At 31.7% G+C, this 27,158-nt stretch overlaps 2 protein-coding genes across 2 annotated transcripts in view; both read right to left on the minus strand.

The window, feature by feature from the left end:
• Positions 1–27,158, minus strand: part of LOC127703079 (uncharacterized) — a 182,639-nt gene that overhangs the window by 144,971 nt on the left and 10,510 nt on the right. The gene's annotated exons all lie outside the window — the stretch shown is intronic.
• LOC127703082 (uncharacterized) overlaps positions 6,809–27,158 on the minus strand; it is a 68,533-nt gene continuing 48,183 nt past the window's right edge. The window contains exon 6 of the mRNA XM_052207494.1: positions 6,809–8,786. Coding sequence (XP_052063454.1) covers positions 8,616–8,786 — 171 coding nt within the window. The 3' untranslated portion in view covers positions 6,809–8,615. The remainder of the gene's footprint in view (positions 8,787–27,158) is intronic.

The raw sequence follows: 27,158 nt of genomic DNA on the forward strand, positions 1-27,158 counted from the left end.
TACGGAATATTTGATTGAAGTTTTGTGAAGTATGATGATCATTTTTTTTTTTATGACCAACTTATATAAGCAAGGGGATATCATTTTTACTGGTCTGTGCATCGTCCGTCCAAATATAAAACGTTTGAAATTATATACCAAATTAAGGTTTGACCCGGATTAAATGGTGCACTGAACATGAAATATGATCTTATGAAGGGACACGTAGTCATAAGGCCAGACCCTCTTGCTGCAACATTTTTTATTTATAATTTAATATATGTTCATGTATATGCATCTTCCAAATTCACAACTATCCCTTTTGTTGCTCGCTCACCTCAAAAGCAACCACTCAAAGGTGATTGGGGGAATAGAAATATGGTCTTGTTCCAATCGGCAGGTAAATAATTGCCAAAGTGGGAAGTCCGTTTGGTTGTGCGTGATGTACAAGTACGCAGCCCGTCTGGTCAGAGTGGGAACGTTAAATCCGATGCCTCTTGTAAAGAGAATGTCCCGTTATCTACACGTTAATTTTGCATGAAATGTTTGCCACTGGACGTCAAGCAACCAAAACTATCAATCAATCGACAGTAGCGAAACTTGAATTTTATTTCTTGTGAGGCAAATGATTTTTCTTTTTCTACGATTTCTAATTTTATGTTTCATGTATCACTGATGACGTCGTGACATCAAACACAAATACAAAAGTATGACAGCGAAGAATATAGGAATAACGTCACATGTGAATGTACGTAAGAGTAAATTCATTTGGCAGAAAATAGTGACTTAAACGAAAATGTTATATATCGTTTTCTACGATTTCTAATTATATGTGTCATGTAAAACTTATGACGTCGTGACATCAAACGCAAATATAAAAGTATGAAAGCAGAGAAAAAATAAAATAACTTCGAAGTACGTGTGAATGTACGTAAGAATAAATTCATTTGGCTGAAAAGAGTGTCGCGATCGGGTGTTTATCAATACAACGTAAAAACTAAACCCGCTTTAGATAAAGAAAACAAAACACTGCTTACATGAAACTTTCTATTAGAAGCCATTCAAATACAAGCATATATGTCTGTTAAGATAAAATTTTGAAATATCCTAGCATTTAACTATTCAATTTAAAGTCCTAATAAAACCTTTAAAATCATAATCACACAGCTTGGGCTGTTGTTTTGTTTCTTCACAATGTGCTTAATGAATCTAAACAAAAGCATGTTAAAATGGGATTGGCTGTCAAATTCATGTTCACCGATTTGACTCAAATTCTCATATTTGATTTATAACATACTACAAAGTATATCCAAATTATAAAAAAGTCTGAAATAAACAATTTAAAAGGCATGGATGCGATTATATGGATCGTAGTTTTGTGTTTATTTTAGTCTAGACACCATCTAATTAACAATCGAGTTGACCTCTGAAGACCGCCAACTTGTGCAATTCGATTTTGCTAGGTCTGTTTAATTTCGTATTATAGGCTAAACATATATGTTAGTCATCGTTTTTACTGGTATAAGAATGAGTTTTTGTGGATCGAATCAGTCAATCAAATGATTTACCTTTGTTTCACTTTCAATGTTGACATTCTTTTCCTTTTGATACCTGAACAAACATAAGTCATGCGTAATCCATCTCTAGCTAAGGGGTTAATTTAAGGTTACATGGAAACGGATTTAATGAGGTAGAATTATTAACTTGCAAGTGAATAATTCATCAACGATGTATTTTAGCTTATTTTGACAATATTGAAACATACTGGCTGCTAAAAGCGAATTATTATTTCACTATTTAACTTTCATTAATCATGTTAATGATTGAACAAATAAACTCTCTTGATTTTTTTATATATCTTGTAGCTTGTGTCCCTTTAGAGAAGAGAGTTCTAATGTCGAATCGAATCGAACGCGCCCATTTCATAACTACGGTAGGCAGATCTCCTTGAAAAAACAGATTTTGATAATAAGTAAAAAAATAAAATAACAAAAATACTGAACTCCGAGGAAACTTTAAAACGGAAAGTCCCTAATCAAATGGCAAAATCAAAAGCGCAAAGACATCAAACGAATGGATAGCAACTGTCATATTAAAGTGTTTCCTAAAGTTTATGAGCGTATTGTGTACTGGATAGACAATACTCCTTTTGCTAGTAAGATTTTAGTGGTGATGCAATTTACATTGATGTACATTATTGATTAAAAGTTTTGTTTTACAATATGGCGGGTGCAAAGACAGATCCAAACGTTTGTTTAAATCTTGAAGCAGCTATTTTATGGAGACCCATCTACAAAAGATCAGCAAGTAAGTGATTAATTATTAACCCACACAAGATAAATACCTCACTTATGTCGAGATTTACAGAGCTGTTGGTGATCTTCTGAACCCCAGCCATTTTTTTGGTTTTTTTTTTGTGTATTTTGCAGTAAAGTGTATAGCATTTGCTAGTCATTCAATGCGATGTACGTTAAAAGTTGAAAGATTCGAAATGCAATAAAATAACCAATCATATTGCCGCATGTATGACAAAATAAATATTTCTCCTATGCCTCTCGATTTTATTTTTATAAAGACTCTTTGTGAGTGTTATACAATTGAGAAGCTAAGCTAGCTATAAAACCAGGTTTAATCTACCATCCTTCACGAACTGAATACATGTATTTTTCGATAAAACATTTCATCAAAAAGTTATTCCTTCTTTTTCTTTTCTTTTGTACATCTTTTTCTACGATTCCTAATTTTATGTTTCATTTATCACTGATGACGTCGTGACATCAAACACAAATACATAAGTATGACAGCGAAGAATATAGGAATAACTTCACATGTGAATGTACGTTAGAGTAAATTCATTTGGTAGAAAATAGTAGCTTAAACAAAAATGTTATATATCTTTTTCTACGATTTCTAATTTTATATGTCATGTAACCCTTATGACGTCGTGACTTCAAACGCAAATATAAAAGTATGACAGCGGAGAATAAAGAGATATCTTCACGTGTAAATGTACGTTAGAGTAAATTCATTTGGCAGAAAATAGTGTCGTGATCAGGTGTTTATCAATCCAACATAAAAAAAAAATCCGTTTGAGATAAAGAAAAAAAAACACTACTTACATGAAACTTTCTATTAGAAACTATTCAGATACCAACATGTATGTCTGTTAAGATCAAATTTAGAAATATCCTAGCATTTAACTATTCAATTTTAAAGCCCTAATAAAAACTTTAAAATCATAGTCACACAGCTTGGGCTGTTGTTTTATTTCTTCACAATGTGCTTAACGAATCTAAACAAAAGCATGTTAAAGGGGCATTGGCTGTCAAATTCATGTTCACCGATTTGACTCAAATTCTTATGTTTGATTTATAACATACTAAAACATATATCCAAATTATAAAAAAAAAGTCTGAAATAAACAATTTACAAGGCATGGGTTCGATAATAGGTATCATCATTTTGTGTGTATTTTAGTCTAGACACCATCTAATTAACTATCGAGTTGACCTCTGAAGACTGCCAACTCGTGCAATTAGATCTTTATAGTTCTGCTTAATTTCATATTAGAGGCTAAAAATATATGTTAATCATCGTTTTTACTTGTATAACAATGAGTTATTGTGGATCGAATCAGTCAATCAAATGATATACCATTGTTGCACTTTCAATGTTGACATTCTTTTCTTTTTGATAACTGAACACGCATAATTCATGCGTACGCAATCTCTAGCTAAGGGGTTAAATTGAAGGTCACATGAAAACGGATTCTATGAGGTCGAATTATTCACATTCGATGTTTTTTTTAGCTTATTTTGACAAAATTGAAACATACTGGCTGCTAAAAGCGAATTAGTATTTTACTACTTCACTTTCATTAATGATTGAACAATATAATTCATATTTTATATATATATATATATATATCGTAGCTTGTGCCCCTTTTAAGAAGAGAGTTCCAATGTCGAATCGAATTTAACGCGCCCATTCCATAACTACGGTAGGCAGACCTCCTAAAAAAATAAGATTTTGATAGTTGATAAAGTGTTTCCTTAAGTTTATAAGCGTATTGTGAGCAGGATAGACAATAATCCTTTCGCAAATAAGGTTTTAGTGGTGATTCAATGTACATCGATGTACATTATTGATTGAAAGTTTTTTTTTACAATATGGCGGGTACAAAGACAGATCCAAAATGTTTTTTTAAGTCTTGAAGCAGCTTTTTGGAGGAGACCCATCTACATAAAGATCAGCCAGTAAGTGATTAAGTATAAGCCCACACAAGACCAATACATCACTTATGTCGAGCTTTACAAAGCTGTTTGTGATCTTGTGAACCCCTGCCATTTAAAAGGTTTATAAAGAATTAGAGGATTATGGATACTATATTTTGACATGAAGACTGAAATAAAACCTTAAAATGATTTTGTTTTCCGTAAAAAGCTAATATATACATATGCTTGAAATGCTAAAGTTGCTGAAAATGAAAGTCCTTCCAACGTTCGAGAAGGAGTAAAGAATATATTTCGCTCAGCGGACGACGGTCAAATTCTGAGAGCCCTTAAGAAGTGTAATTGTGTCGTACATTCATGTTACCCTTTTTTGTGAAAGGTTATGAGTTGATGGGCTTTTGACAATTAGTCATACTGGGAATCACATTGCGATATGTGACCCAATTGGGTTTGTCAGATTTGTGGACAATCTGGCCAAATGGCAAAATACTGCAATGAAGTCTCTGATTCTTCTAGTGAAGATAGTCAATTAGAATCTGAGTCAGATTCAGACATTTCTTCTCATCCTGAAAGCAGTTATAATGGAAAGCTAAAAACGAAGCAAGAGGCTGAAACACAAAATCAAACACAAACACTTAGCTTCACGTTAGTAACAGCAATGTTATACAGTAGACAAACAAGCCGAGAACAATTATTATGAACAATTAAACCAAAGTTAGAAAAAAGCTAAAGGGGCAAAAAATCAAAAAGACAAAAAACATATTGATAATGATCAGCCGGGCATGGAAAGTTTTCTAGCAGAAGCCTTTCAATATCCATCTGCGCAAAGAACACTTAATTCTATGTTCTGTTTGTTTGTTGGTCTTTTCTTTTTTAACCATGGCGTTGGCTGATTATTTTCGACATATGAGTTTGAAAGTCCCTCTTGTATCTTTTAACAAACAAACTGCATGTACTCTACTGATGAGCTTCATGAAAACGTGGAACCCGTGCAAACAACTAAATTTTAAAATATGATATAGTTACTATCAATATAAATCCTCACGTTTTAATATTGTCTATTTTGTACATATATATAAATATATATATTGACCATGACCCTACTTCCGAGTTTTGTTTCAAAATTATTACTGCATTACAAACCATGCACAATGACGGTAACATAGATGAGGATACATTCGGATATTTACAACCAGAGAACGCCAAGCCTGGTCGATTGTATCTTCTCCCCAAAATACACAAGATTAACAACCCGGGTAGACCCATTGTATCCGCAAACGGCCACTCGACTGAGTAAATGTCGGAATTCGTAGACTTTTATTTAAGATTTTATGTAAAAAACCTTCCTTCTCACATTCAAGACACCACAGACTACCTTCGTAAAATGGAATCCTTGAACCCTCTTCTTCTGGAAACTCTCCTTGTTACTCTAGATGTCACCTCATTGTATACCAACATACCTCATGATGACGGAATACAATAGTGTAAGGAAATGTGGGACTCGCGCAACACTTTAGAACCACCTACCGAATGTTTAGTCAAGCTGCTTACTCTGGTTCTGAAATGCAACAATTTCACCTTTAATAGAGAACATTACCTTCAGACAAACGGGACAGCGATGGGGACGAAAATGGCACCGTCTTACGCAAATATTTTCATGGGCAAATTAGAGAAACAAATCATTTCAACAACTTTATCAAAACCTCTGTCTTGGTTCCCTTTCATCGATAATGTTGACATGAAATGGATTGAATCCCAACTTAAACTAGATGATTTCATCAGACATGCAAACAACGTCCACCAGTCAATTAAATTTACATATGAAATTTCCGACTCTAAAATATCTTTCTTAGACACAACTACATCTATAAAGGACGGTGTCATATCAACAGACCTCTACTGTAAACCTACAGATAAACATCAGTACCTTTCTCCCCAAAGCTGTCACCCCAAACACTGTACAAAAAAGTACCCCCTATAGTCAAGCTCTCAGAGTAAAGTGAATTTGCTCCTCTGAGGAGGCTGTCACTAAACGGTTACAAGATTTTCGCGGATTTTTTACCAAACGAAGTTATAAAAAATGGGAAATAGATCAGGGATGTGCACGTGATAACAATAGCAGCCGCAATGACCTATTAGAATACAAACAGAATAAAATGCAGAAGCCTTTCAAAATCCATCTGAGCAAAAGACACTTAATACTTTGTTGTGTTTTGTGTACTACTGTTTGTCTTTTGGTCTTTTTCCTTTTTAGCCATTGCGTTATCTTTTTATTTTCGACATATGAATTTAAAATTCACTCTTGTATCTTTCGCCCCTCTTTTAATAAACAAACTGCATGTACTCCTACTGATGAGCTTCATAAAAACGTTGAACCCGTGGAAAAAAACTAAATCTTAAAATATGATATAACTACTATCAATATAAATCCTCATGTTTTAATATTGTCTATTTTGTATTTTGTATATATATATATATATATATATATATATCTTTGTTTACTTTCCATCATAGACTGTTCATCAAGTGAACACAATCATAATTTATGAACGTGATGTCTATATTCAAGATAGCATACAATCAAAACAAAATTATCTTCATATGTGTTTATCTAAAAATGTCGTAAATATTGCATATAGGGATTATGCTTATGAAAAATGTAAAGATTATGAATTCAAAGATTATAAATCCGCATGGATAAAAAATATTGTTCCCAAACAAATAATATTTTTTTTTATAGATTTGATCACTGAAATAACGACATGTAAGAACACCACGCTTACAAAATTCATCATTACTACCCATAGTCATCAGGAAGTTTTTCATTCATGCATATAAAAAAAAAAACACTCTTCATCAACTATAAAGGCACACTATCAGTAATTGTTTTAACCTTGAGATATCATTTTCTTCATGATACGAACAGATAACTTTTAATTAACGGAAAACATCAGTTGAAATCACCAATCTAAAAATATATGCTGAATCCACAACAAATGCCACACGCATATGTAAGACATCAGAGAAACACCAAAAAACAATATTATTCCGTTCTTTAAAGTTCTTATCCCACACGTACGCATAGCTCAAGAAGCTCGCATTTCAAGTAAAGGCATTTGGCTAATTAGAAAATTCCGTGGTACAATTTCTGTCATACATTTGTACATGTATATGAAAATCAAAATCATCTGGAAGTACAAAAAAATCGTCCTAGTAATTCCAGTTATAGCATGTGGTATTTTGAATACCGAAAGAAGTTTATCAAAACATGTATATTTTGTATTCCAAGTACAAGAGTTTTTCGGAAAGTCAGTAATGAGGCTAAAAATAAACACTAACTTTAACAATCCTATTAATAGGTCTTAAAATAACCTTGTGTTTTTCTGGGTCACTATAGACAGAACTGGCTTTCAAAATCCGATCGATTTAAATTAATTAATCAAACAGATTAAAAATGAAAATACTTTAATATCAGAAGGAAAACAAAAAATCTTCAAATATGTTCACTAAATTGTCAAGTTCTAGCGAGAGAAAAAAAACACTTTAGGTTAAACTCTTGGTTTAAACAACAGGAGTGTGACATTGTAATAGCACAATAAACTCAATTGTGGAAAGATGTAATAAAGCAAATTAACAATGAATCTCATGGCAAACATCTTCATAACTAAAGCAAAACAAACTCCAGGGGCATGTTTATCGAAGCGCTCTGAGGGCTTAGACATGTTCTAAGATCATCTTAGAACGTATCTTAGTCTTAAGTTGGTTAACCAAACATGTCGTAATTCAGGAAAATTAATAGGAATTGTCCTCACTTTGAACACATATTTGAGTGTCTTAAGATGATCTTATGGTGGTCTTAACTTTAGGATATGTTTTACGATAGTTAATTTGTAAACAGATACGACTGCCACCTATATAGGTTTATTTATAGAGAGCAGTATTAATATTTGTGTAGCAAAAGACCACTTAGGGACTAAAATTATCCATTGAACTACTCCTCCTAAAACCAAATACACATAGGTTTACAGATCAATTTAAGTGTAAACATATTTATAGTCAATTGTTATCTGATAAGATAATAATCCCTTTGGTACAAAGTGAAAAATAATTTCTTCTTTTATAAGGAAGTAAATATGATATAAAACTTTCATTTTGTACCTCTTAAGAATACATTATTATATAGTTTTATAAAAAAAAAGAATACAAAAACAACTTTTTTTTTCTATTTTTACTGCTCGTTTGTAAATAACTTGTTTTGTTTTACAAAAGCAATATCCATGCATTGCGATTATGATGACATGAAGGTCAATGTATATACGTAATAATAACTCTGTATTTTAGAATGTCTACCATCTATACTGTTGTTAGATGGTGCATTGGTATCACAATCTTGTTGTGTACTGTTTATTTCTGAATGTTATCCACTTCTGGTTCATTTGTTTTAATCCCCTGATACTGCGGCGGTCCATAATTCTGAACTATATGGTAGAATGTTTCTTCAATAGTCATTATAGCTGGTGCAACATTTGCTGTGGAAATCACTTGAAGTTGTGTGCTGTTCACAACAATAACATCCTTATGAGACACAAAACAAAATAAAACACCAATGTAGATAGTAAATTGTTTTTGAATATTTAAAAAAAAAAACTATATATTGAAAAGCTGATTATAAACAAAAAAAGTTCTCATCCCAATCAGCAATGTTTGCTTCATAATTTGACTTACACGTATATCGATAATGATAGTCGTCGTTTGTCAAATTAACTGATTGTGTTTAATCTTTCCATTAATAGGTTTCAAGTAGCACCTGCATGTAGATTGTGATTACACATTTGATACACAAATCCAGAATACGTGAATTCTATAAGATTGTTTTGGTGGGAGATTGATGCTTCAAAGCAATCTTAAGCTTGGAGCCAAGGGTTCTGCATTGTCAGTTGTAAGTCAATGTTGAAAAAGAGTTCAAAGATTAAAATATCTAATAACTACAGACTGTATGTTTCACTCATCATGCTTATGACCTTCAATCTTAAATGAACTCAATAAACTCTTTTTATGTAGCAACACTCTTGTCATTCTTTTATATTTCGTGTCTGCTCACCAAAACTAACATATCATCAACTCCGACTTATCACAAAATCTGATTGATCATCAAAATCCGACTTATCATCAAATCTGATCTATCATCAAATCCGACTCATCACCAAATCTGACTTATCATCAAATCGGATTTATGATCAAATTCGACTCGTCACCAAACCTGACTTATCATTAAATCGGATTTATGATCAAATCCGACTTATTATCAAATACATGTATGACTGATCATCAATGTTCACCAAATTAAGCTAATCACAAAATCCGATTGATCACCAAATCTCAATTATCACCAAATCTTTCTTATCATCAGATCAAACTGATCAGAAAATCCGACTGATCATCAAATCTGAATTATCTCTTAATCTTACTTAATCATCAAATCCAACTTTTTTACTCTGACTGATCACCAGGTCCGACTGATCACCATTTAAATTGGTCACCAAATCTGATAATCATCAAATCCCACTGATCACTAATTCTAAATGATAATCAAATCCGACTTATCGCAAACTCTTATCATTAAATCTGATCTCCAAAAAAAAACTTCCTCTAGGTGTAATTCCACCATTGTTTTCCCCAATAAGTCTTTGTTAAATTTTCACTTTTCAAAAAATTGTGCATAATTCATCAGTGTTTATAATAAAGAATTACTTGGCAAAAGTAAAGTTGTATCCTGTCCAGTACCACAGACAAAATTTCAAACAACATTTTATTGCATATAAGATAATAACCATCACTGGAAGTTAACCAAACAAACTCACTTTCTTTCTGTTTACAAGCTTAAGTAGCCATGGAACCTCATATTTCAAAAACAGATTTTTTACAAACACAAAATAAAAAAATAATGGTGCTTTGAAACACGCAAGATATATGTTGATGACTCCAATTTTTTTTTACTGCAATGAAATTGTCAAATTCAAGGGAATACTTTTTTTCGATCCTTTTTCGTATGATTTGGTGGTATTACACCTTACGACCATATCAGAACACGAAGAGTAATTCAGCTGAACCCAAACTGCTTATCTTTTCGTGGGTATTGTATCGGTTGTGTTGACGAATGAATGTGCTTATTTGTTAATGTTTGTAATTTCTCTTTTTTGTGTTTTGATATCTTGTCCTTTTTGACATTTTAGTTCAACATATTTTTTGTTAACCTTGGTACTAATATTTTGAAAAGCAGTTGATCTTATCTTTTACACATCATAGTTGTATGTATTTGGTGATGATATAAAATGACTAATAAGTGTGTTCTTAATTGTTTTTAAAAATGTGATGTCAATAATTTACCAAAACTTCTCAGAAGTAATTTAAGGCATAAACATGATTTCATTTGATTACCTGCTGATTTGATGATTCTATTTCCGAGCAGCAAGAACAGACTGAACCGATAATGATTGCAATTCCATGTATCCATTCAGCAACGAATAACCAAGCAATACAAAATGAGAGATTCATAGTGCTCGCGTGATAACTTAGTCGCTACAATATATAATTAATGTACCCATTAACGAAATAAGGTAAAACGAAAAATTAGAGCATGGCGAGTGGTACTTTTTGATAAATTAGCTGCAACTTGCGATTCATTAATGAACTATTTAGACAACTTAAACAATATTAAAAGGAAGTAAGGCTCAATAAGCACATACGAATGTCTTTTTCAATATTTCTGTAGTATTTGTATACACATGCTTGTTATATCTGACTAACGTACAGTGGAGCAAATGTAGAACATATAACAATATTTTGAATCTTGAAAGCGATTGTGTTATAAGTTCTATAAATAACAAAATCTTGAAAGCGATTTTGTTATATGTAGAACATATAACAAAATCGCTTTCAAGATTCAAAATATTTCAATGCAACAAAAAAATATATTTAACTTTGTTATTTGAATAGACCATGCAGATGATTAGTATCATCCTATTTTCCATGATGAACTTGGTGGTCGAGCAGTCTGAGTAGATGAAATAGTGTATTACTAGCCTCTCAACAATGAGGTTGTAAGCTGCTCTCAACTTCTCAACCTAAAACTTAATTGACCAGGATTGCAGTTTTCCTGTCGAAAGTCGGTGGTTCTCTGTGGACGCGTAGATTTTCTCTACCAAAAATAAAAATTATGGCCACGAAATAGCATATAAGTGCTTTAAGTGGCATTTAAAACCAATCAATCAATCAATCAATGATGACTGCAAAAATAATGTGTATTCAAAATGTCTTTCATTGATATTTTTACATGTTGATTTGGTATGCATAATGTTCGTTTTTTAATAGAAAACAAATGAATACTCGAAATCTAGGCCTTCCAGCTAGTTTAAAAATTTTCTAAATGGTATTTTTATAGATCTGTATATTGACAATTATAAGTAACGACAACGTTTAACTACTATTAAAAGTATACAAACGTCTTTCCTGTTCGGTGATTTGAGTTTGATAAACGCATTGAAGTTTTAATTTTTTGTTGCATTCTTCAAACAAAGAGCAGAGCATCAACATTAGTAAAAAATAAATAAACCAGTCATATTTGAATTATGCCGCTCGGTTTAACGATTGTTTGAAATATATGTCAATAAACCCGCTTCAATATGTATTTACAATTTGGTGAGGGAGGCAAAACGTTTAAAACAATCACTGCTTTTTGTGTCCAACAACTTCAAAAACGTTAAAACGTTACACATAAGACTTTACACGAACATCAATGGTACAGCCCGGATCCTTCAAAAATAAAAGTTCCTCAATAAACATAGTTTTAGATATGAAAGGACTTCAAGAAATATGTTTTGAGATAAATTGTGCTGCTTAATTCTTTTGAAGTTTTGAATAGAAATGTAAAATAACTATTCAAAATTATTTTCAAGTTAACCAATAAAACATTATTTTTATTAATGAGTAAGACAAATATATTAGTTTTGGCAATAAATCATAGTGACTACCGAATACTAATTTCATTGTTTTTTCATTCATTATCTATTGGACATTATTGTATCTACACGATTCGAATATATATTCAGACATTCTACAGTTTTAAAAAAGGTTAACTATATATCTTCAAAAAGTTAGAAATATGATTCTGATAATGTTCGGGGACTGAATTCTAACTTTTTTTATAACGCATTTATCAGTTATTATTACATCTAAAGTTTTGCTTAGTACGTGAATAATTAATTATGATTAAGCCTGTTTGATTTATAAATATATTCATGTGCTGATATATGATATAGGTGCCAATAGGCATGATTGCATTGGTCACGAAATATAGGCGGATTAAAGTTAAAGATACGTAGTATGGATGAAAACCAATAAGATTTATATTGTTAGCTTGCGATATTTATTGTTCATATAAAAAAAAAATCGCAATGTGTTTTGATTTATTCTTTCTATGTTGATAATCATTCTTGTGAGTGTCAAAGAAGAAGTTTACGAATATTGATTGTATGTTAGAGTTTATGTAAAAGACTGGCGAAAGATACCGAAGGGATATTTATACTCATCAATATAATATATTTTCAGTTTTATATCTTATGATGTTGACGCGATGTTTATTTTGACCGCTAAAAATAGTAAAACTTATTAATAGACGTGTTAGAGAAGTGGATACTACTGTTGGCGCAAGTGTTGAATGGACGATGAATACAATATGATGTGGGGGTCATCTCCAAAAGTATAAATGTATAAATACTCTATCGTTTTTTAGTACATGTTTGGCCAAGGAAATACGTGATTTAAAGTTTGCAAGACATAATCAATCGATCATTTTAAGACCCAAAATTAATCATTTAATGTGAATTTTAAAATAAGTTACTTGGTATATTTATGATAATAATGACCATACATGTAATTACTAAAAATTTGATGAAAGAATGCAAAACAACAATAGTTTGTAAAACAATTAAAAGGTCTTCCCTTTAAAGTCTGATATATGTACTACAATCTTAACGACCTTTCATTTCATATGCGACAAGCATATCTTCTGAAACTTTTCACTATTCGCACTTAATGACCCTATCCACCTGAATTTTTGAGATCGGTTGAGTATTATATTTGTAATTAAGACTTGATGAACTTTCATTTGATATGCTACAACACCACCTCTAAGCTTTTATTTTTGCACTAAATAACCCCATCCAACTCATTTTTGGAGGAGAGGAATTTGATATTTGCAATGTACACATTATGACCTTTCAGTTGATAAACGACAACCTTACCGTAGAAGACAATTTTTGTTTTGCACTCAATGACCACAACCAACCCATTTTTGGAGTACGTTGATTTGATATTTGAAATGTAAGCTTGATGGAATTTTACTTGATTTGCGACAGCCTTACCATCTGAGTTTTAAATGTTTGTACTAAATGACCCCACCTTCCTACTGGGATGAAAAAGGGTTTAAAATTTTCATTTTTAGTAGAGCTCATATAGACGTTCAATTTGAGAAACCAAATAACCCCATTTGGCAAAAAGCCAAAGATGACGCAATATAAATTATATAAATAAAACTTATGAAACTTACAGAGTCAATGTAAAACATGAAAGTTTCAAATTTTTTTTTTTTTAAATGTTTTTGGTATTTAGGTGAAACATATAACCATGGTAAACTCTTCAATTTCTGAAAATTTCGGGTGGCAAGCTGTTGTTGATTCAGAAAAACATGCCTCCGCTCACAAAATTTTAAACTGCATTATCTCAAATCTACTAGGTGAAAAAATGATCTGCAATTGAAGTCTAACATTGTAGAAAAAATATGGGACAATTTAACAGTTCATCACAGTCACAATAAATAATTCAACATATGATGCCCTACCAAACTTCTTAACAGGAAGTCAAAGAGACATGGAACTACCACTATTCAACCCAAGACCACATGACCAGTCAAATATCACGAGGTTAAGGTCATAGTACACCTTGAAGGTCAAGTTGAAATGTCATCATGGCCTTGACATTGATTTCTAATTGAAGGAATGGAAATACTGATTAATTTTGCCATTTGTAGTAGGTTGGCATCTGTTACCTTTTCAAAGATAAACACAAATACTATACTTTTAAGAATTATCTAGTTGTAACTTATGAACGATTGTCGGACAGTTTTGAGCTTAATGTATAAAATGTTGAGCTCGGCGAGAGTAACCTTTTAAACACTAAATGTATGCAACAATCTCTTATTGTTTCTTACATTGTAATATGTAAGCTTGAAATTGCAGCGTAATTTGTTTTTTGTACTTGGTGACCTTTGTGCAATTAAAATGTCAAGTGAACTAGAGATTATTGATGAAGCTCCCATGTCTCCACGACTTCCAAGTTCTCGAAATAAACATTTCTTTAAAAATTCACAAATTTACAATAATTCAAGGGAAATAACTAATATAAGAGTTGATAACAAAAACATTGTTTTTGTTTATTGACATTCCTATCTGTTCCTGTACGTGTTGCCATTTTCAAATCTATTCCATCTGTAAAAATTTTAAAGAAAAATGAAAAAAAAAGAAATTGCTCAAGAGGATATAACTCTTCGCAGCCTCATATGGTAATACATCATGATGACATCTAAATATGAACAAACAACGAGGCGGGCCATTCAAAAACAAATAAAAGAGAGTTAACTTCTGAAGGGGATGATGAAATCCTAAAAAGGGTCATGGTAATAATTTATGATGAGGTCTATCGATGTTCTAAATTTGGTTCTGTTTATTTCAATAGAAACGGGTGGAAGCCATGTACAAAGATGTTGGAAGAAAAAAAAAGAAAAAAGAAAAAGAAAAAAAAACATAAGAACAACAATATAGTCTTTCCTCGTGTAGGGGAAAGACCTTAATATGGCAAATCCTTAACGTTTGTAGAAAGGGGGTGTTTTTATTTTATTTTCAAAATCAACAAGTTCTTGCAAGAAATAAAGTAACAAGAGTTTTGTCCCGCCTTATCTTCCAATGGAAACAAACTATCGTTTTACTCTCATTCTGGAACGATTTAACAAGAAAGATTAGAATAAAACGGTTTACAATTTATTTGGGAAACATTAGATGATTTATTGTAAAATGCAAATTTGGGATTTTGTGGTCACTTGCCTAAAAACATAAGCATTGTATGATTGGGAAGCATTTGTTTGATACGAGAATAACTCAGTTTGTCTATCGACAAGTCCAGCACACAATACAACTATTTGAATTAGTTCGTTTCTTGACCCTTTGACCTTGAAAATAAATAGGATTCTAGATATACATAAGGACTAAGAATGTACCAAGTTTGGTCAAAATCCTAGTACGATGTTGAATATAGAGTGTTAACAATGGTGTTATGGACGGAAGGAAGGACGAAAGGACAAACAGACGGTACCGTTACAAGATCCCCTCCAATTTTGTTGGCGAGCGAATACAAACTATTTACATCGGGAAATGCAGACAAATGTTATTTTACACGATGGCAATGGGGGCACGATTGAATAACATAAATGAAAGCCCGTTATAGGGTAGGAGATTGTTGCTACGGGAAACAATGTCAACTGAAGCTAAGTTTGTTTTACTCTTTTTTTCAAATGTCTTGCAAACATCTTATAAAAGACGCTTGATTATATATGTAGTAAAAACAATTGTGGACACCTTTTCTAGTCCTATAACAGGTGACCTGGGGGTATTTTGTGTTAAGATTTGTTTTCTGACATCTTCTTTTATGTTTTTTTTTTTTTGTTTTGTGTACTACCATTGTGCGCATTCAAAACTCACGACAATCACTGAATAAGAGGCTCATGAAGTATGACAACATGATACAGAATATTGCGGAATTAAACATGTTTGTGATCGCTCAACCCTCCTTTTAACTTTGGACAGTGGTGTAAATTGTAACAGTACAATATAAGTACATACTGTAAAATTCAGTAGGAAATGGCTTCACTCATTATATTAGCAGGAAGCACAAAAACCAACCAACATAAAGACAAAAGATACAAAGTACCAATATTAGAGTATTTGTAGTAACTGAACGCTAGCTCAATATAAATAACAACGGCTTTCGTGTTTATAAATGAACCTTGCCTTAATTATTAGCTGTAAATGACTTTGAACGAGCTTTCAGTAAATGCGTGTTTCATTATCTAATTAAAAAGGGATTCAATTGTCATAGTTATTCAGTTCAGGATTATCAATCCGAGATAACGGATTATCAATCCAAGATCACATATTAGCAATCCAAGGACACAGCAAAATCACAGATAAATAATCCGAGATCACATATTAATATTTTGAGATCACAGATTATCAATCCGAGATCACAGATTAGCAAAATTAATGTCACGGATTATCAATCTGATATCAAAGATTACCAATCCGAGATTACGGATTATCAATCAGAGATCAATGGGGTTAAATTTTTTTTGGTGTGTCCCTTTGTGGCTTTCGCAGTTAAACGACTACACCCTTTTTCCATTTGTTCACAAAAAGTTAAAAGAAGATAGATTACTCACATGATTAATATCAATTGATATAAAAATGTATTTGTTAAACCTTTTCTGGTTTAAAAAATATATTTGAATTTTTCCTAAGTACTTTAATAAATATAAGTGTTTAAGTATAATATCAGCGGTATCAAACACGCTCATACAAGTAACAAAAATATTTAGTATTTTTGAGATGGTTCCCACATCATATTGTACTCATCTTCCATCAAATACGAGCGCCATCAGTAGTGTCGACTTTTCTTACAAGTCAATTAAAACGTATCATAAACTAAAACATGTAAATGATTGCTACGATGAAAGTGAAAACCGAGAGTCAAATGATATACATTACATGTGACCAGGGTCATGGGTATATTGAAGTTTATTCTACAGTTTCATAACTGCGATTTATAGTTTAACATTAAACGATCAAGCATCGCACAACAATGTTGAAAATCAAACCACATTCACCCATCACAACTGGAATATAAGTTCTTTTAAGATTTATTTAATATTTTGGATATATTTTTCCATCTTATTGTAAAGTCAACAGTCGTATACCGCTGTTCAATAGTCATAACCTTTTGTAACAATGAAATATTCAGATAAAAAAACAAGGCATACTAAATACTGAACATGAATAAAAAAAAACTAACAATACAACGCTTTACGTCATATGAAGTTGTTTATCGGCAGGTGTTGTTGCCTTTTATAATACACAACCCGAATTCTTAACTAGGCCTTATTGTAGATAAACGCGCAAGTCGAATTTTCAATTCGTTTTTCGAGGTGACAGATTCTTCAAGTTTTATATTCAACAGTTAGGTTATGATATCTATGTAACTGGACAATCATTTTTTTAGAACAAAGATCTACAGTAAGAGAAATAGATAATTTAAGACAATTTTGTAACAACTATATTATTTCTAATCCGTAAGAATCACAGCTTACCTTTATTACTCCAAGATATCCTAGATATGCCATAGTGGGAGCAAGAACTAATGATCCAATTAAGCTACACAACTGAAAGACATGTACCTGAATAACCAAATGATAAGAGAATATAACTATAAATAATGTATAGGTAACAAGAACTCAGAATAGGCGGACATTTTGTATGTGTTAGACTTAGACTTAATATATTCCTATTTTTATAACACATCTGATATCAATAACATTTTCAAAATCTTGCATTTTTGTTTTATTCTGTATAACTAAGGCATGTATTTCTCTCGTTCATAACTATGATTCCTTGTAAGAATTTGGTTTTACCCTTGGTCCATTTTAGTTTTCTTAGTTTGTCAATATGTGAATATGTTTTTGAGCATCGCTTTATAGATATGGATTGTCGATATGCGCATTTGGTGTAATAAAATTAAAACCGTAAATGATTTTGTGTACATGAAAATTGTTATCTGTCGATAACATTACAGCCAAATTAAAATGAGCAAGTTTGTAGTGAAATACATTCCGTATATGTAACAATATGCATGCAGAAGGTAAACTCAAGTTGCCTAAATGCTATCTGTGTTTGTTTAAACAATTATTGTTAATTAAAAGTGAAAATCCAGTGATACCTGCGATACGGTGACAATTTGGCTGGCTTGTGTTTGCTTCCATTAACAATGAATACTATGTTGACTTCTCAGTGATAGCTATTTACGAACTTTTCGTTTAAAAGTTTAAAGTAAAGCAGATTATTCATTAGAAATTAATATCCAAAAAAGATTAAATCAAGAAAATTACTGGTTTCCAGGTCAACGAAACCAAATTGACAATCCTTCTTTAGATCTCAATTTGTTATCTTTTTAAATTAAAGACATAAAATAGAGGCAAACTATACCAAAAAGGACATTCAATTTCATAAGTCGAAACTAAACTACAGCTTCATGGCAAAAAAGAAAACGACAAAAAGACGAACAACAGTATACAAACCACAACATAGAAAACTGAGCAACACAAATCCCAACAAAAACCAGAGATGATGCCAGGCTTCTGCTTCACATTTTGCAACCGGTGACAATTTCAATTCTGTCAGTCGGGAATAAATGCACGGGAGTGTAGTTACGACGATAGGAACATATCTGTCGTCATCTGTTAAACAGATATTAAATATCGTGATTGTGTCCATACAATTTTGAAGGGTATAGTTGCAATTTCACCAACTGGAACTTTTAATATCTTCCTTGTAAGCAGCAACCCTTGTATCAAGATTATCCAGATTGGAACGCAAGCTCAGGGACATCGTATCAACCGATTGATAAATATTCCACAGGCGCTGCTGGAATGTTGCTACATAGAAATATAAAAGTTTAAATTTGAAAATCTATAATCATCTCATTTGTCAAAAAGTTTTGTTCTCAACCGACCTTCATTGTCAATTTACATATGAAAGTCAAGATATGAGGCCAGTAAATGTATCTGTTGTATCCTTTATTTAAGTTCGTAGGGATAAATGCGTTCAGCAACGTATCCAACTTTGAATTATTGAGAAGACATCATCTTAATAGCGGAAAGTGAAGTTATATAACATTGCTAGTTTCTTAGGAAGTATGAAAAGAAGCTACTGTAATTGTATAATTAGAATGAACTAAATGCATGTACTTCGTATTAGTTTGCTATCTTGGTTGTACCGGTAAGTCAAGATTCTTTTAACTGAATTTTGTATTTTTCTCGTGTGTGCTGTTCCAGGTGAGTGTTTGTTAGGATGTTTCCCCGCCATATTCTGTATAACTAAGTGTCTGTCTTAGTGTGTATTCGTTTACAGTTTTTAAAATGTATCAGATTGTTGGTTTTGAATTTAATTTTTACCGAAATGTCAAGCCCTTTTATAACTTACTATACTGTATGCGTTTTGTTAATTGTTGACGGTAACATGTAGTTATTAACATCAACGTATACGTCAGTTGGTCTCCATGAAAAAGTTGTCTCATTCAGTATGATACAACATCTTTGTATCTTTTATCTTAAAAAAGTCAGGTGGCAATACTATATTTCAGAGTCTACATCATTATAAGTCCGTCAAAGCTGTGATTAAATTCAGAACCTTATTTTCAGCTAGCCCATAACATTAAAATATTACTTACAATTACTGACGGGATTATGATTTCACATAAAAAAATTTGCCGTGTTCTTAAAACAGTTTAGGAGGAACACTTTATTTTCAAAAGCTTAAACGGTTGTTTTATTAACATAACTAATATTAAATAGAATAAGATGAATTAAACAATTTGAACGGTAATGTATTCTGTAATTTTTCCAAAATAATCGACTTAAACTTGTGTAACACAATCTGTTTTGTTGATCGGTAACCTGGCAATTCTACATTTGAAAAATTATGAGATATAATATACAATTTACTTTTTTTAACATTTGCATATGAACAAATACAAATTATTAACGTATTTGTTTATTTTTTAGCTAACAACTGACATAACAATTTTTTTCCCTTGAAAGTGATTTTTTTCGTTGCTACGACTAGTCAAATTTAAACATGTTTCGTCTTTATCGAAATACTTACCAGACATCTCCAGTTAGATTTTCTCTTTTCTGTCATACAGCAAGGCAGCAAACCGGTAATAATGTACTACAATGATAAAACTGAAAGGTATCAAAAACGTTTATTACAGAAAATAAAGCTTACGTATTCACAAGAAGGTCGTTGGTCATCAATTTCGAAATCAATGCACGATTAAAACTATCGTTTGTAGAAGGCCTCAGATTACAAATACAATCCAAATAATAATTTTGACAGAAATCACATAAAATAGAATAGAGTATATTCGAAATTATTTGGGACATTTATATCGATCATTGGCTTGATCTTCGTTGCCAGAATTTCACATAAAAGTTTTATTCCAGAATTAACGTTATTTATGTCTTAGACCATTACACCAGAAACAATTGATCCTTTTATCAAATGTTCAGTTTGATAGTGTGTTGTTTTACACCACAGTTAAAGCAGTAGAGTTTCCACGGATCTACATCATTTGTTTGAGAATGTTGGATTGTGCGGTCCCTTACAGCATCTTATGATAAAGTATGTAAAAAACCGGCCAGTCAGAACCCTTCAGGTATAGACGGGTAAGCTGTATAACAAAATCGCTTCACATGTCGGTGTCCTCTCACCAGTGTTAAGTAAAATTTAGAAAAATCACTAACAAAGGAATTCATCGATGAGTAATTCAGAATATTTGCATTTGAATGTCTTAGCATTCGGCTCCTTATATAAAAATCTACACGTTATGGGGTAATAGAAACCACACTTCTTGCAATAGATTAATAAAAACTTGTCAGTTTACTCCAAAAACACTCATCAAAGGTACCGATCTTATGACTTAGTATAACTGAGCCGCGTTTCAGTTTAGAAGTCTCATCAGTGAGTGAAAATTACACAATTAAATTCCGTGCGTCTGAAGCACTCTTCTGGATTCACCTTCATCAGGAACACTAAATGGAAATATTTGAAAGCCATGGAAATATAAATTTGTCCGTAGAAGCACAATGACCAGAAATAGCCATAAAAGAAAGAAAAAACAATGAACTTAAATTTAACTTTGCATGAGGACTTTAGTTTTTGAAATTTTTGTTTTTTTAGTTTGTCAATCGGGAACTTAATCAGTTACTATAGTTCAACTTATCAAGCAAGGAAAAAAGCTCACAAACTTGGAAAAACGCAGGACTTCGTGAAAGTCCGGAGTGCCGATAACCTTGCTTCGGAAGTTGACTATAATTATCGATCAGCGACTTCTATTCTGATGATACCTTCGGGGTACAACTGTCCACTACTAGTAATAAGAACGTACGAGAAAAATCAAAATATTCCTTATGATGATTCTATCAAAATATTAAATGTTACAAAGTACATTATAGACATAAACGTATGTTCCTTGATTCTAAACAATGTGTGGGATCACCACACTATTATATATTTATGCTACTGGTCTTTTTTATGTATTCTAGTATACATTTGCATCTAACCAAAGTAATATACTTACAAATACAGAGCATATCAAACATGGAATGTCAAAATCTAGTAGCGAATGATTTATGCTATACAAGGTATGACCATTATTCTTTAGGCAATCTTCATGTTTTTCTTCGGCAATAATATCGCAATCCATTCCTATTGAACTGACAATTCCTAAAGCAACACCAAGACCAATATGTATGACGCTAAACAATTTATGTTTCCAAACAATGAATTCTTGCTGTTTGATTTTTCTTGTTTGAACTAGCGGAGTTCCAGACTTTTGTTCGATCATATGAGTTGATACAGGACTGTTGACATTATCCGCTAACATTCTGGAATAAAATAAAAACATGTGTTCAGACAACAATATACAGATGTAAACAATTAAAAACTCTTGTCAATATTTGATGCAAATAAAAGGTCATTGTCTAGAACAAGGTGCTACTATGTTTTCTGTTTATACATACTGTAAACCAATTTATTTTCGCGGATAATTTATTTTGCGTTTAGCCCTTTCTAGTCATTTTTGCGGCGATTTAATATCGCGATTCTGAAATTTACCTGATGTAGTTAAGTAAGGAAAATTCCAAGTTTTACATATTCGCGACGATTTATATTCGCGACATTTTTCTACTCGTGAAAGTCGCAAAAATAAAACGCTCGCAAACATTAGTTGGTTTACAGTATTCCACAGGGTCATTGTGGTAGAAGCTATACAAAACTTTTGAATATTTTCTTATGAAGTGTTGAAAGATAGATAATTGTTTCCTGAAGGATTGAAAAAAAAAACTTTGTATAGATCTGAATGTGATAAAGATATAAATTTTGATAGAAAGAAAATAAAAGCAAAACCTTATAAAGTGCATGCGTCTGAAACGCTTTACTTGATTAACCATCACCAGGAACGTTAAAAGCCGTTTTTGGACAGTCAAGGAAATATAAGAACAATTAAAACGGTCGAAGAGCTGTATTACCAAAAAGGATCTAAGAAGCAAAATCCATCTCAGGTAAACTTTGCCTTAGGAACGACTTGAAAGCTTGGTTTCTTTACAATTTGTAAAACAAATATGAAAAAAAAACACAAACATACCGAACGCTAAGAAAATTCAAAACGGAAAGTCCCAAATCAAATGGCAAAATCAAAAGCTCAAACACATCAAACGAATGGATAACAGCTGTCATATTCCTGGCTTGGTACAGGCATTTTCTTATGTAGAAAGTGGTGGTTGTTTTATAGCTAGCTAAACCTCTCACTTGTATGACAGTCGCATAAAATTCCATTATATTGACAACGAAGTGTGAAAAAAACAGACATGATAGGTAAAAATGTCAAAAATTGAGGTACAGCAGTCAACATTGTGTTATAATCTTAATAAACGAACTATTAAATTTTAACAAAACATCATAATTGTGAACATCAGTTAATTTATAAATGATATGAAGGTAACTGATATATAAATATAAATACATATTAGACATAAGTCATGGATTCAGAAAAAAATATGAAAATAAGCATATGTTCAAGGTTATTTGCATAATACCACACACCCATTATTAAACAGTGTAGTGGAGAAATTGGTACTATCCCACTGCACTATCTACATATATATGTAGTCGTTATTTGAAATATTGCCGACATTATTGCATATGATAATCCGAGTTAACTTGTTTGTCTGCTAAGTGTTAGAAAGGTACCTTTTATCAATACTCTTAACTCTGATTTGTACAAATGCAAACGTATTTTGATATGATAACCATAATTTGAACAGGGAACTATCGCTTTCATAGCGTTTCATGCTTTCATTAAGTGATTTTAGATTATGTTTAACTGTTTTTTCAATGTATGAGATTGTCTAAAACCAGATGTCTTTAAACAAATTATTTTCAATAGACCAAATTCTTTGTAGTGATATTAAAAAACAATATAAACAGTTATTTCTGATAGAAAAAGGGTTATAGTGGAAGGAATTTTGAAACGTGACAATTTAGGTTGTAATTTTTGTAACAACAATCTAATCTAAGTGCAATAAAAAACGCTATTTGGTTATATAGTTTTTATATACCTATGTGGAGTTATTTTCTTTCAGAATGACAGGTCTTACCTTTGAAGAACAACCCGGACGATAGCACGTTTCAATGAAGTTTGCGTCAAGGCATGAAATAATGACCTGTGTAAGTTAGTTATTTTCCTTGATTAAAATACAAACTATTTTATATATGTTATTTACATAAACATTTAATCCATTTTATAGTTATCATGTGCTGTGGATTAAGGCATGAACAATCCTTTCCTTCTTTTTTTTTTAGACTGAATTACAAATAAATCGTTGTAGGCGCACATTTTAACTTTGGAAACAAATAATGTGAACTTTTGTTAATTTATCGCTACAATAAAGGAACAATATTTGAGATGAAATTGATAATGCGAAACTCTTCATAACACTTTTAAAACAAGCCAGAGTTAACACATTTGTGTGCAGGATTTGAAAATCTTATTAAATCACACTATATTGGAAATCAAACATTAAACTTAGGATATTCGGTTTTTGTGTTATATGTACATGTATCACGATATCGTGCTCTATTTCTGTCAGTTCTGAATTTATTACATTTATATTTACCTATACCTTTTACTCTATCAAATGACCAAATGACCAAATGACCAAATATTTAAATGTTTGTAGAATATCAGCCACGTCCTTTATGGAAGTGTTGTTTCTCTTTTTTTTAAAAGGGGGGGGGGGGGGGGTATTATATTAAATTCTGAATAAGTTCTCTGTTTATAATTCTGAACAGCTCGTTTAAAAACGTTGAAAAAATAATCTGCTTTTCCGCCATGAAAATGTCACGAAATAAAAGGTAAAATAAAACAATAGCATCCTCATCTCATATTCTAAGTTGCTAACAAATTACTTACAAAGTGACTTGTATTTTTCATATACCATAACAGTTCATTTGTGTCTGGCTTCATCCAGTTACAGTGATATCACTATTGTAACTGGATAATGATTGCTAAAGCTTATATCCAGATTAATTAGTGAGTTTTATTTCACGTTACAAATGGGCCGTAGGGCGTATTAAATCTAGAACTCATCAGAAAAGAATATCCCACTTAATTGTGGTCGGTAGAATATGATGAAAATCCTGCAAATCTTTACAGAAAATAATATTTGTTGAAGGTATAAAAATCAGATAATGCATGTTTAAAGGTTTTTCTAGTCGTATAACACCTATCGGTCGGTTGGTCGATCATTTGTTCAATTCTTAACACCTCGGTGTGTTACACGACCAGAAAAACCCTTAATTATGCATTATCTATAACACCATGTATCCAGGTATTTATACTTTCTCTTCTTTCATGTTTTTGCATTCAAGTATTCTTGAGGAAGGTTTATCCAGATAAGTGATTCTCATAACAATAAAGGAGGAGTTATCTCGTCGATATGAAATTTCATATAGAATACTCTATAAAATGTCCAATTTTGATCTGTTGAAACAATTTTACAATGTTTAATATAAACAAAACCTAACATAAAACTATCACGACAACATTTAATAATATGGGGCAATTCGTTCCTTTCTGAAACAAAATGTTAAGAATTTTGTGATTATCAAACCTATCCATGGTTTTTACCAGTAGAAACTTTAAAGAATATGAAGATAATTCAACAAAAATTAAAAGCGCTAGCATAGCGTTTACAAATCGAATGCAAATGTACGAGATAAACTGCTATCTTCCACAGTATAGTTCCTTGTGGTGTTAAAACAACTTTATAGCAACTAGCAATGAAATGGTGCATACGGTCTGAGCAGTATCAGCATAATAACTGGCACGAAACATCTACCATGTTTTATAATTAATTATCGGCATGCTGAATTCTAAATTTTTTTCGGCAATTGAATTGCATCTATTATTACAGATTTAACGAGTGATATCCGTGGACGGTCTATTTTGTCGTTTAAGGAGGTAACTTAATTGTGCAGTTTGATATAAAATTTAAAAAACGGATATATTTAGTAAAGGCAAATGTGTTGCTAATTTGGAGACAACGATATAAATGTATGTATAATGTATAACAATAGAAACAATCAACTTTCAATCTATTTAGGCTAGAGCAGCTTGTGAAAATAAACTGATACATGCACTTACCAAATAAAAATTGTATAAATGTATAAGAATATAACCTAAACACGCTAATTAATACACTGGAAAAGTTCTATTAGATTTTAAATAGATATACGCAATATTTTACTAGACAAAGAAGCTTCATCAGGCGTTACCTTCTATCGAGACATATAAATATCTGGTTCATGTCATTACCACATCACTGTTCGCTATATTTTTCCTTAATTCTAATATCACTGTGTATATTTGAAAACCTTTATAACACATCGTTTGAGATGGTACACATGGTCTGTGCTTTATTCTGTATGACGTTGCGATAGGACTGCAAATAAAAGATAGGAAATACAGTCGCCATGCGTCGTAGATATTTATTGTCATGCTACAAGCATCGTGAAATCCTATTTTATTTAACCTTAACAAAATATGTGTATCTGCGTTGTCTATTTCTTTTTATTATGAATCAAAGCAAGATCATTTTTTTTCAAATCTTCTGTTTGTTAGCAATGCGGAATACTTGCGTAAAGGGTAGAAATTTCAAATGTTGTAATACTATTGCACGACAAAAGAGACTTCGAGTGTATGTACTGAGTACATCTTTTAAATATTTTAGTTTATACATCTACTTCAAGCCGTCCGTAGAGTAGTTAGTTTAGCAATATTTTTTTAGTTATCCTTTTTTTTTTATCAAAATCACAAGAAAATAGGGTAGATGATTTTACATAAGTCTGTTTTCTTCGACCAAGTCAACGTTTATGGTCCATCAATTTTTTGTTCCTCATTTTACTCACGTAAGTACAATTTTGATTAATTTTAACTGATCATATTTCGAATACAATCAAATCCATACCATACTGACGCTGTATCCAAGTTTTGCGCAAAAGAAACTGTAAAACTATCAGTAAACCAGAGCGTTGGGATCCTCGTAAGTAAATAGTAACTTATTTACCTTTACCCATATTGATTAACGTTTTCGAGTCATTTATAAGCACACAAACGATATCACACTACACCTCAATTCTTGTGGGTTTCGCAGATTTTGGATTAATAATAACAATTATTGGTAACCATTAACTGTAAAACTTTGTATGGTAATTAATATTCTATAGCAATTCTATAAATAAAAACAATTGTTAAGGAGCACGATTTATTTCTTTAATAACCCATTGTTCTGTTTGTGTCAATTTATAATGTGGAAAGAGGATGGTTCCCTAATCAGCGAAATAAAATTAATTAACTTATACGATAAATGATTTTGACGTTATAAAGGGAGATGGAAGAAAGAAAAGAGATAATCAAACTAGTAACTTGAAAACGGACCGACAATATCTA

This window comes from Mytilus californianus, unplaced genomic scaffold, assembly GCF_021869535.1.
Source record: "Mytilus californianus isolate M0D057914Y unplaced genomic scaffold, xbMytCali1.0.p SCAF_5, whole genome shotgun sequence".
Taxonomy (NCBI): domain Eukaryota; kingdom Metazoa; phylum Mollusca; class Bivalvia; order Mytilida; family Mytilidae; genus Mytilus; species Mytilus californianus.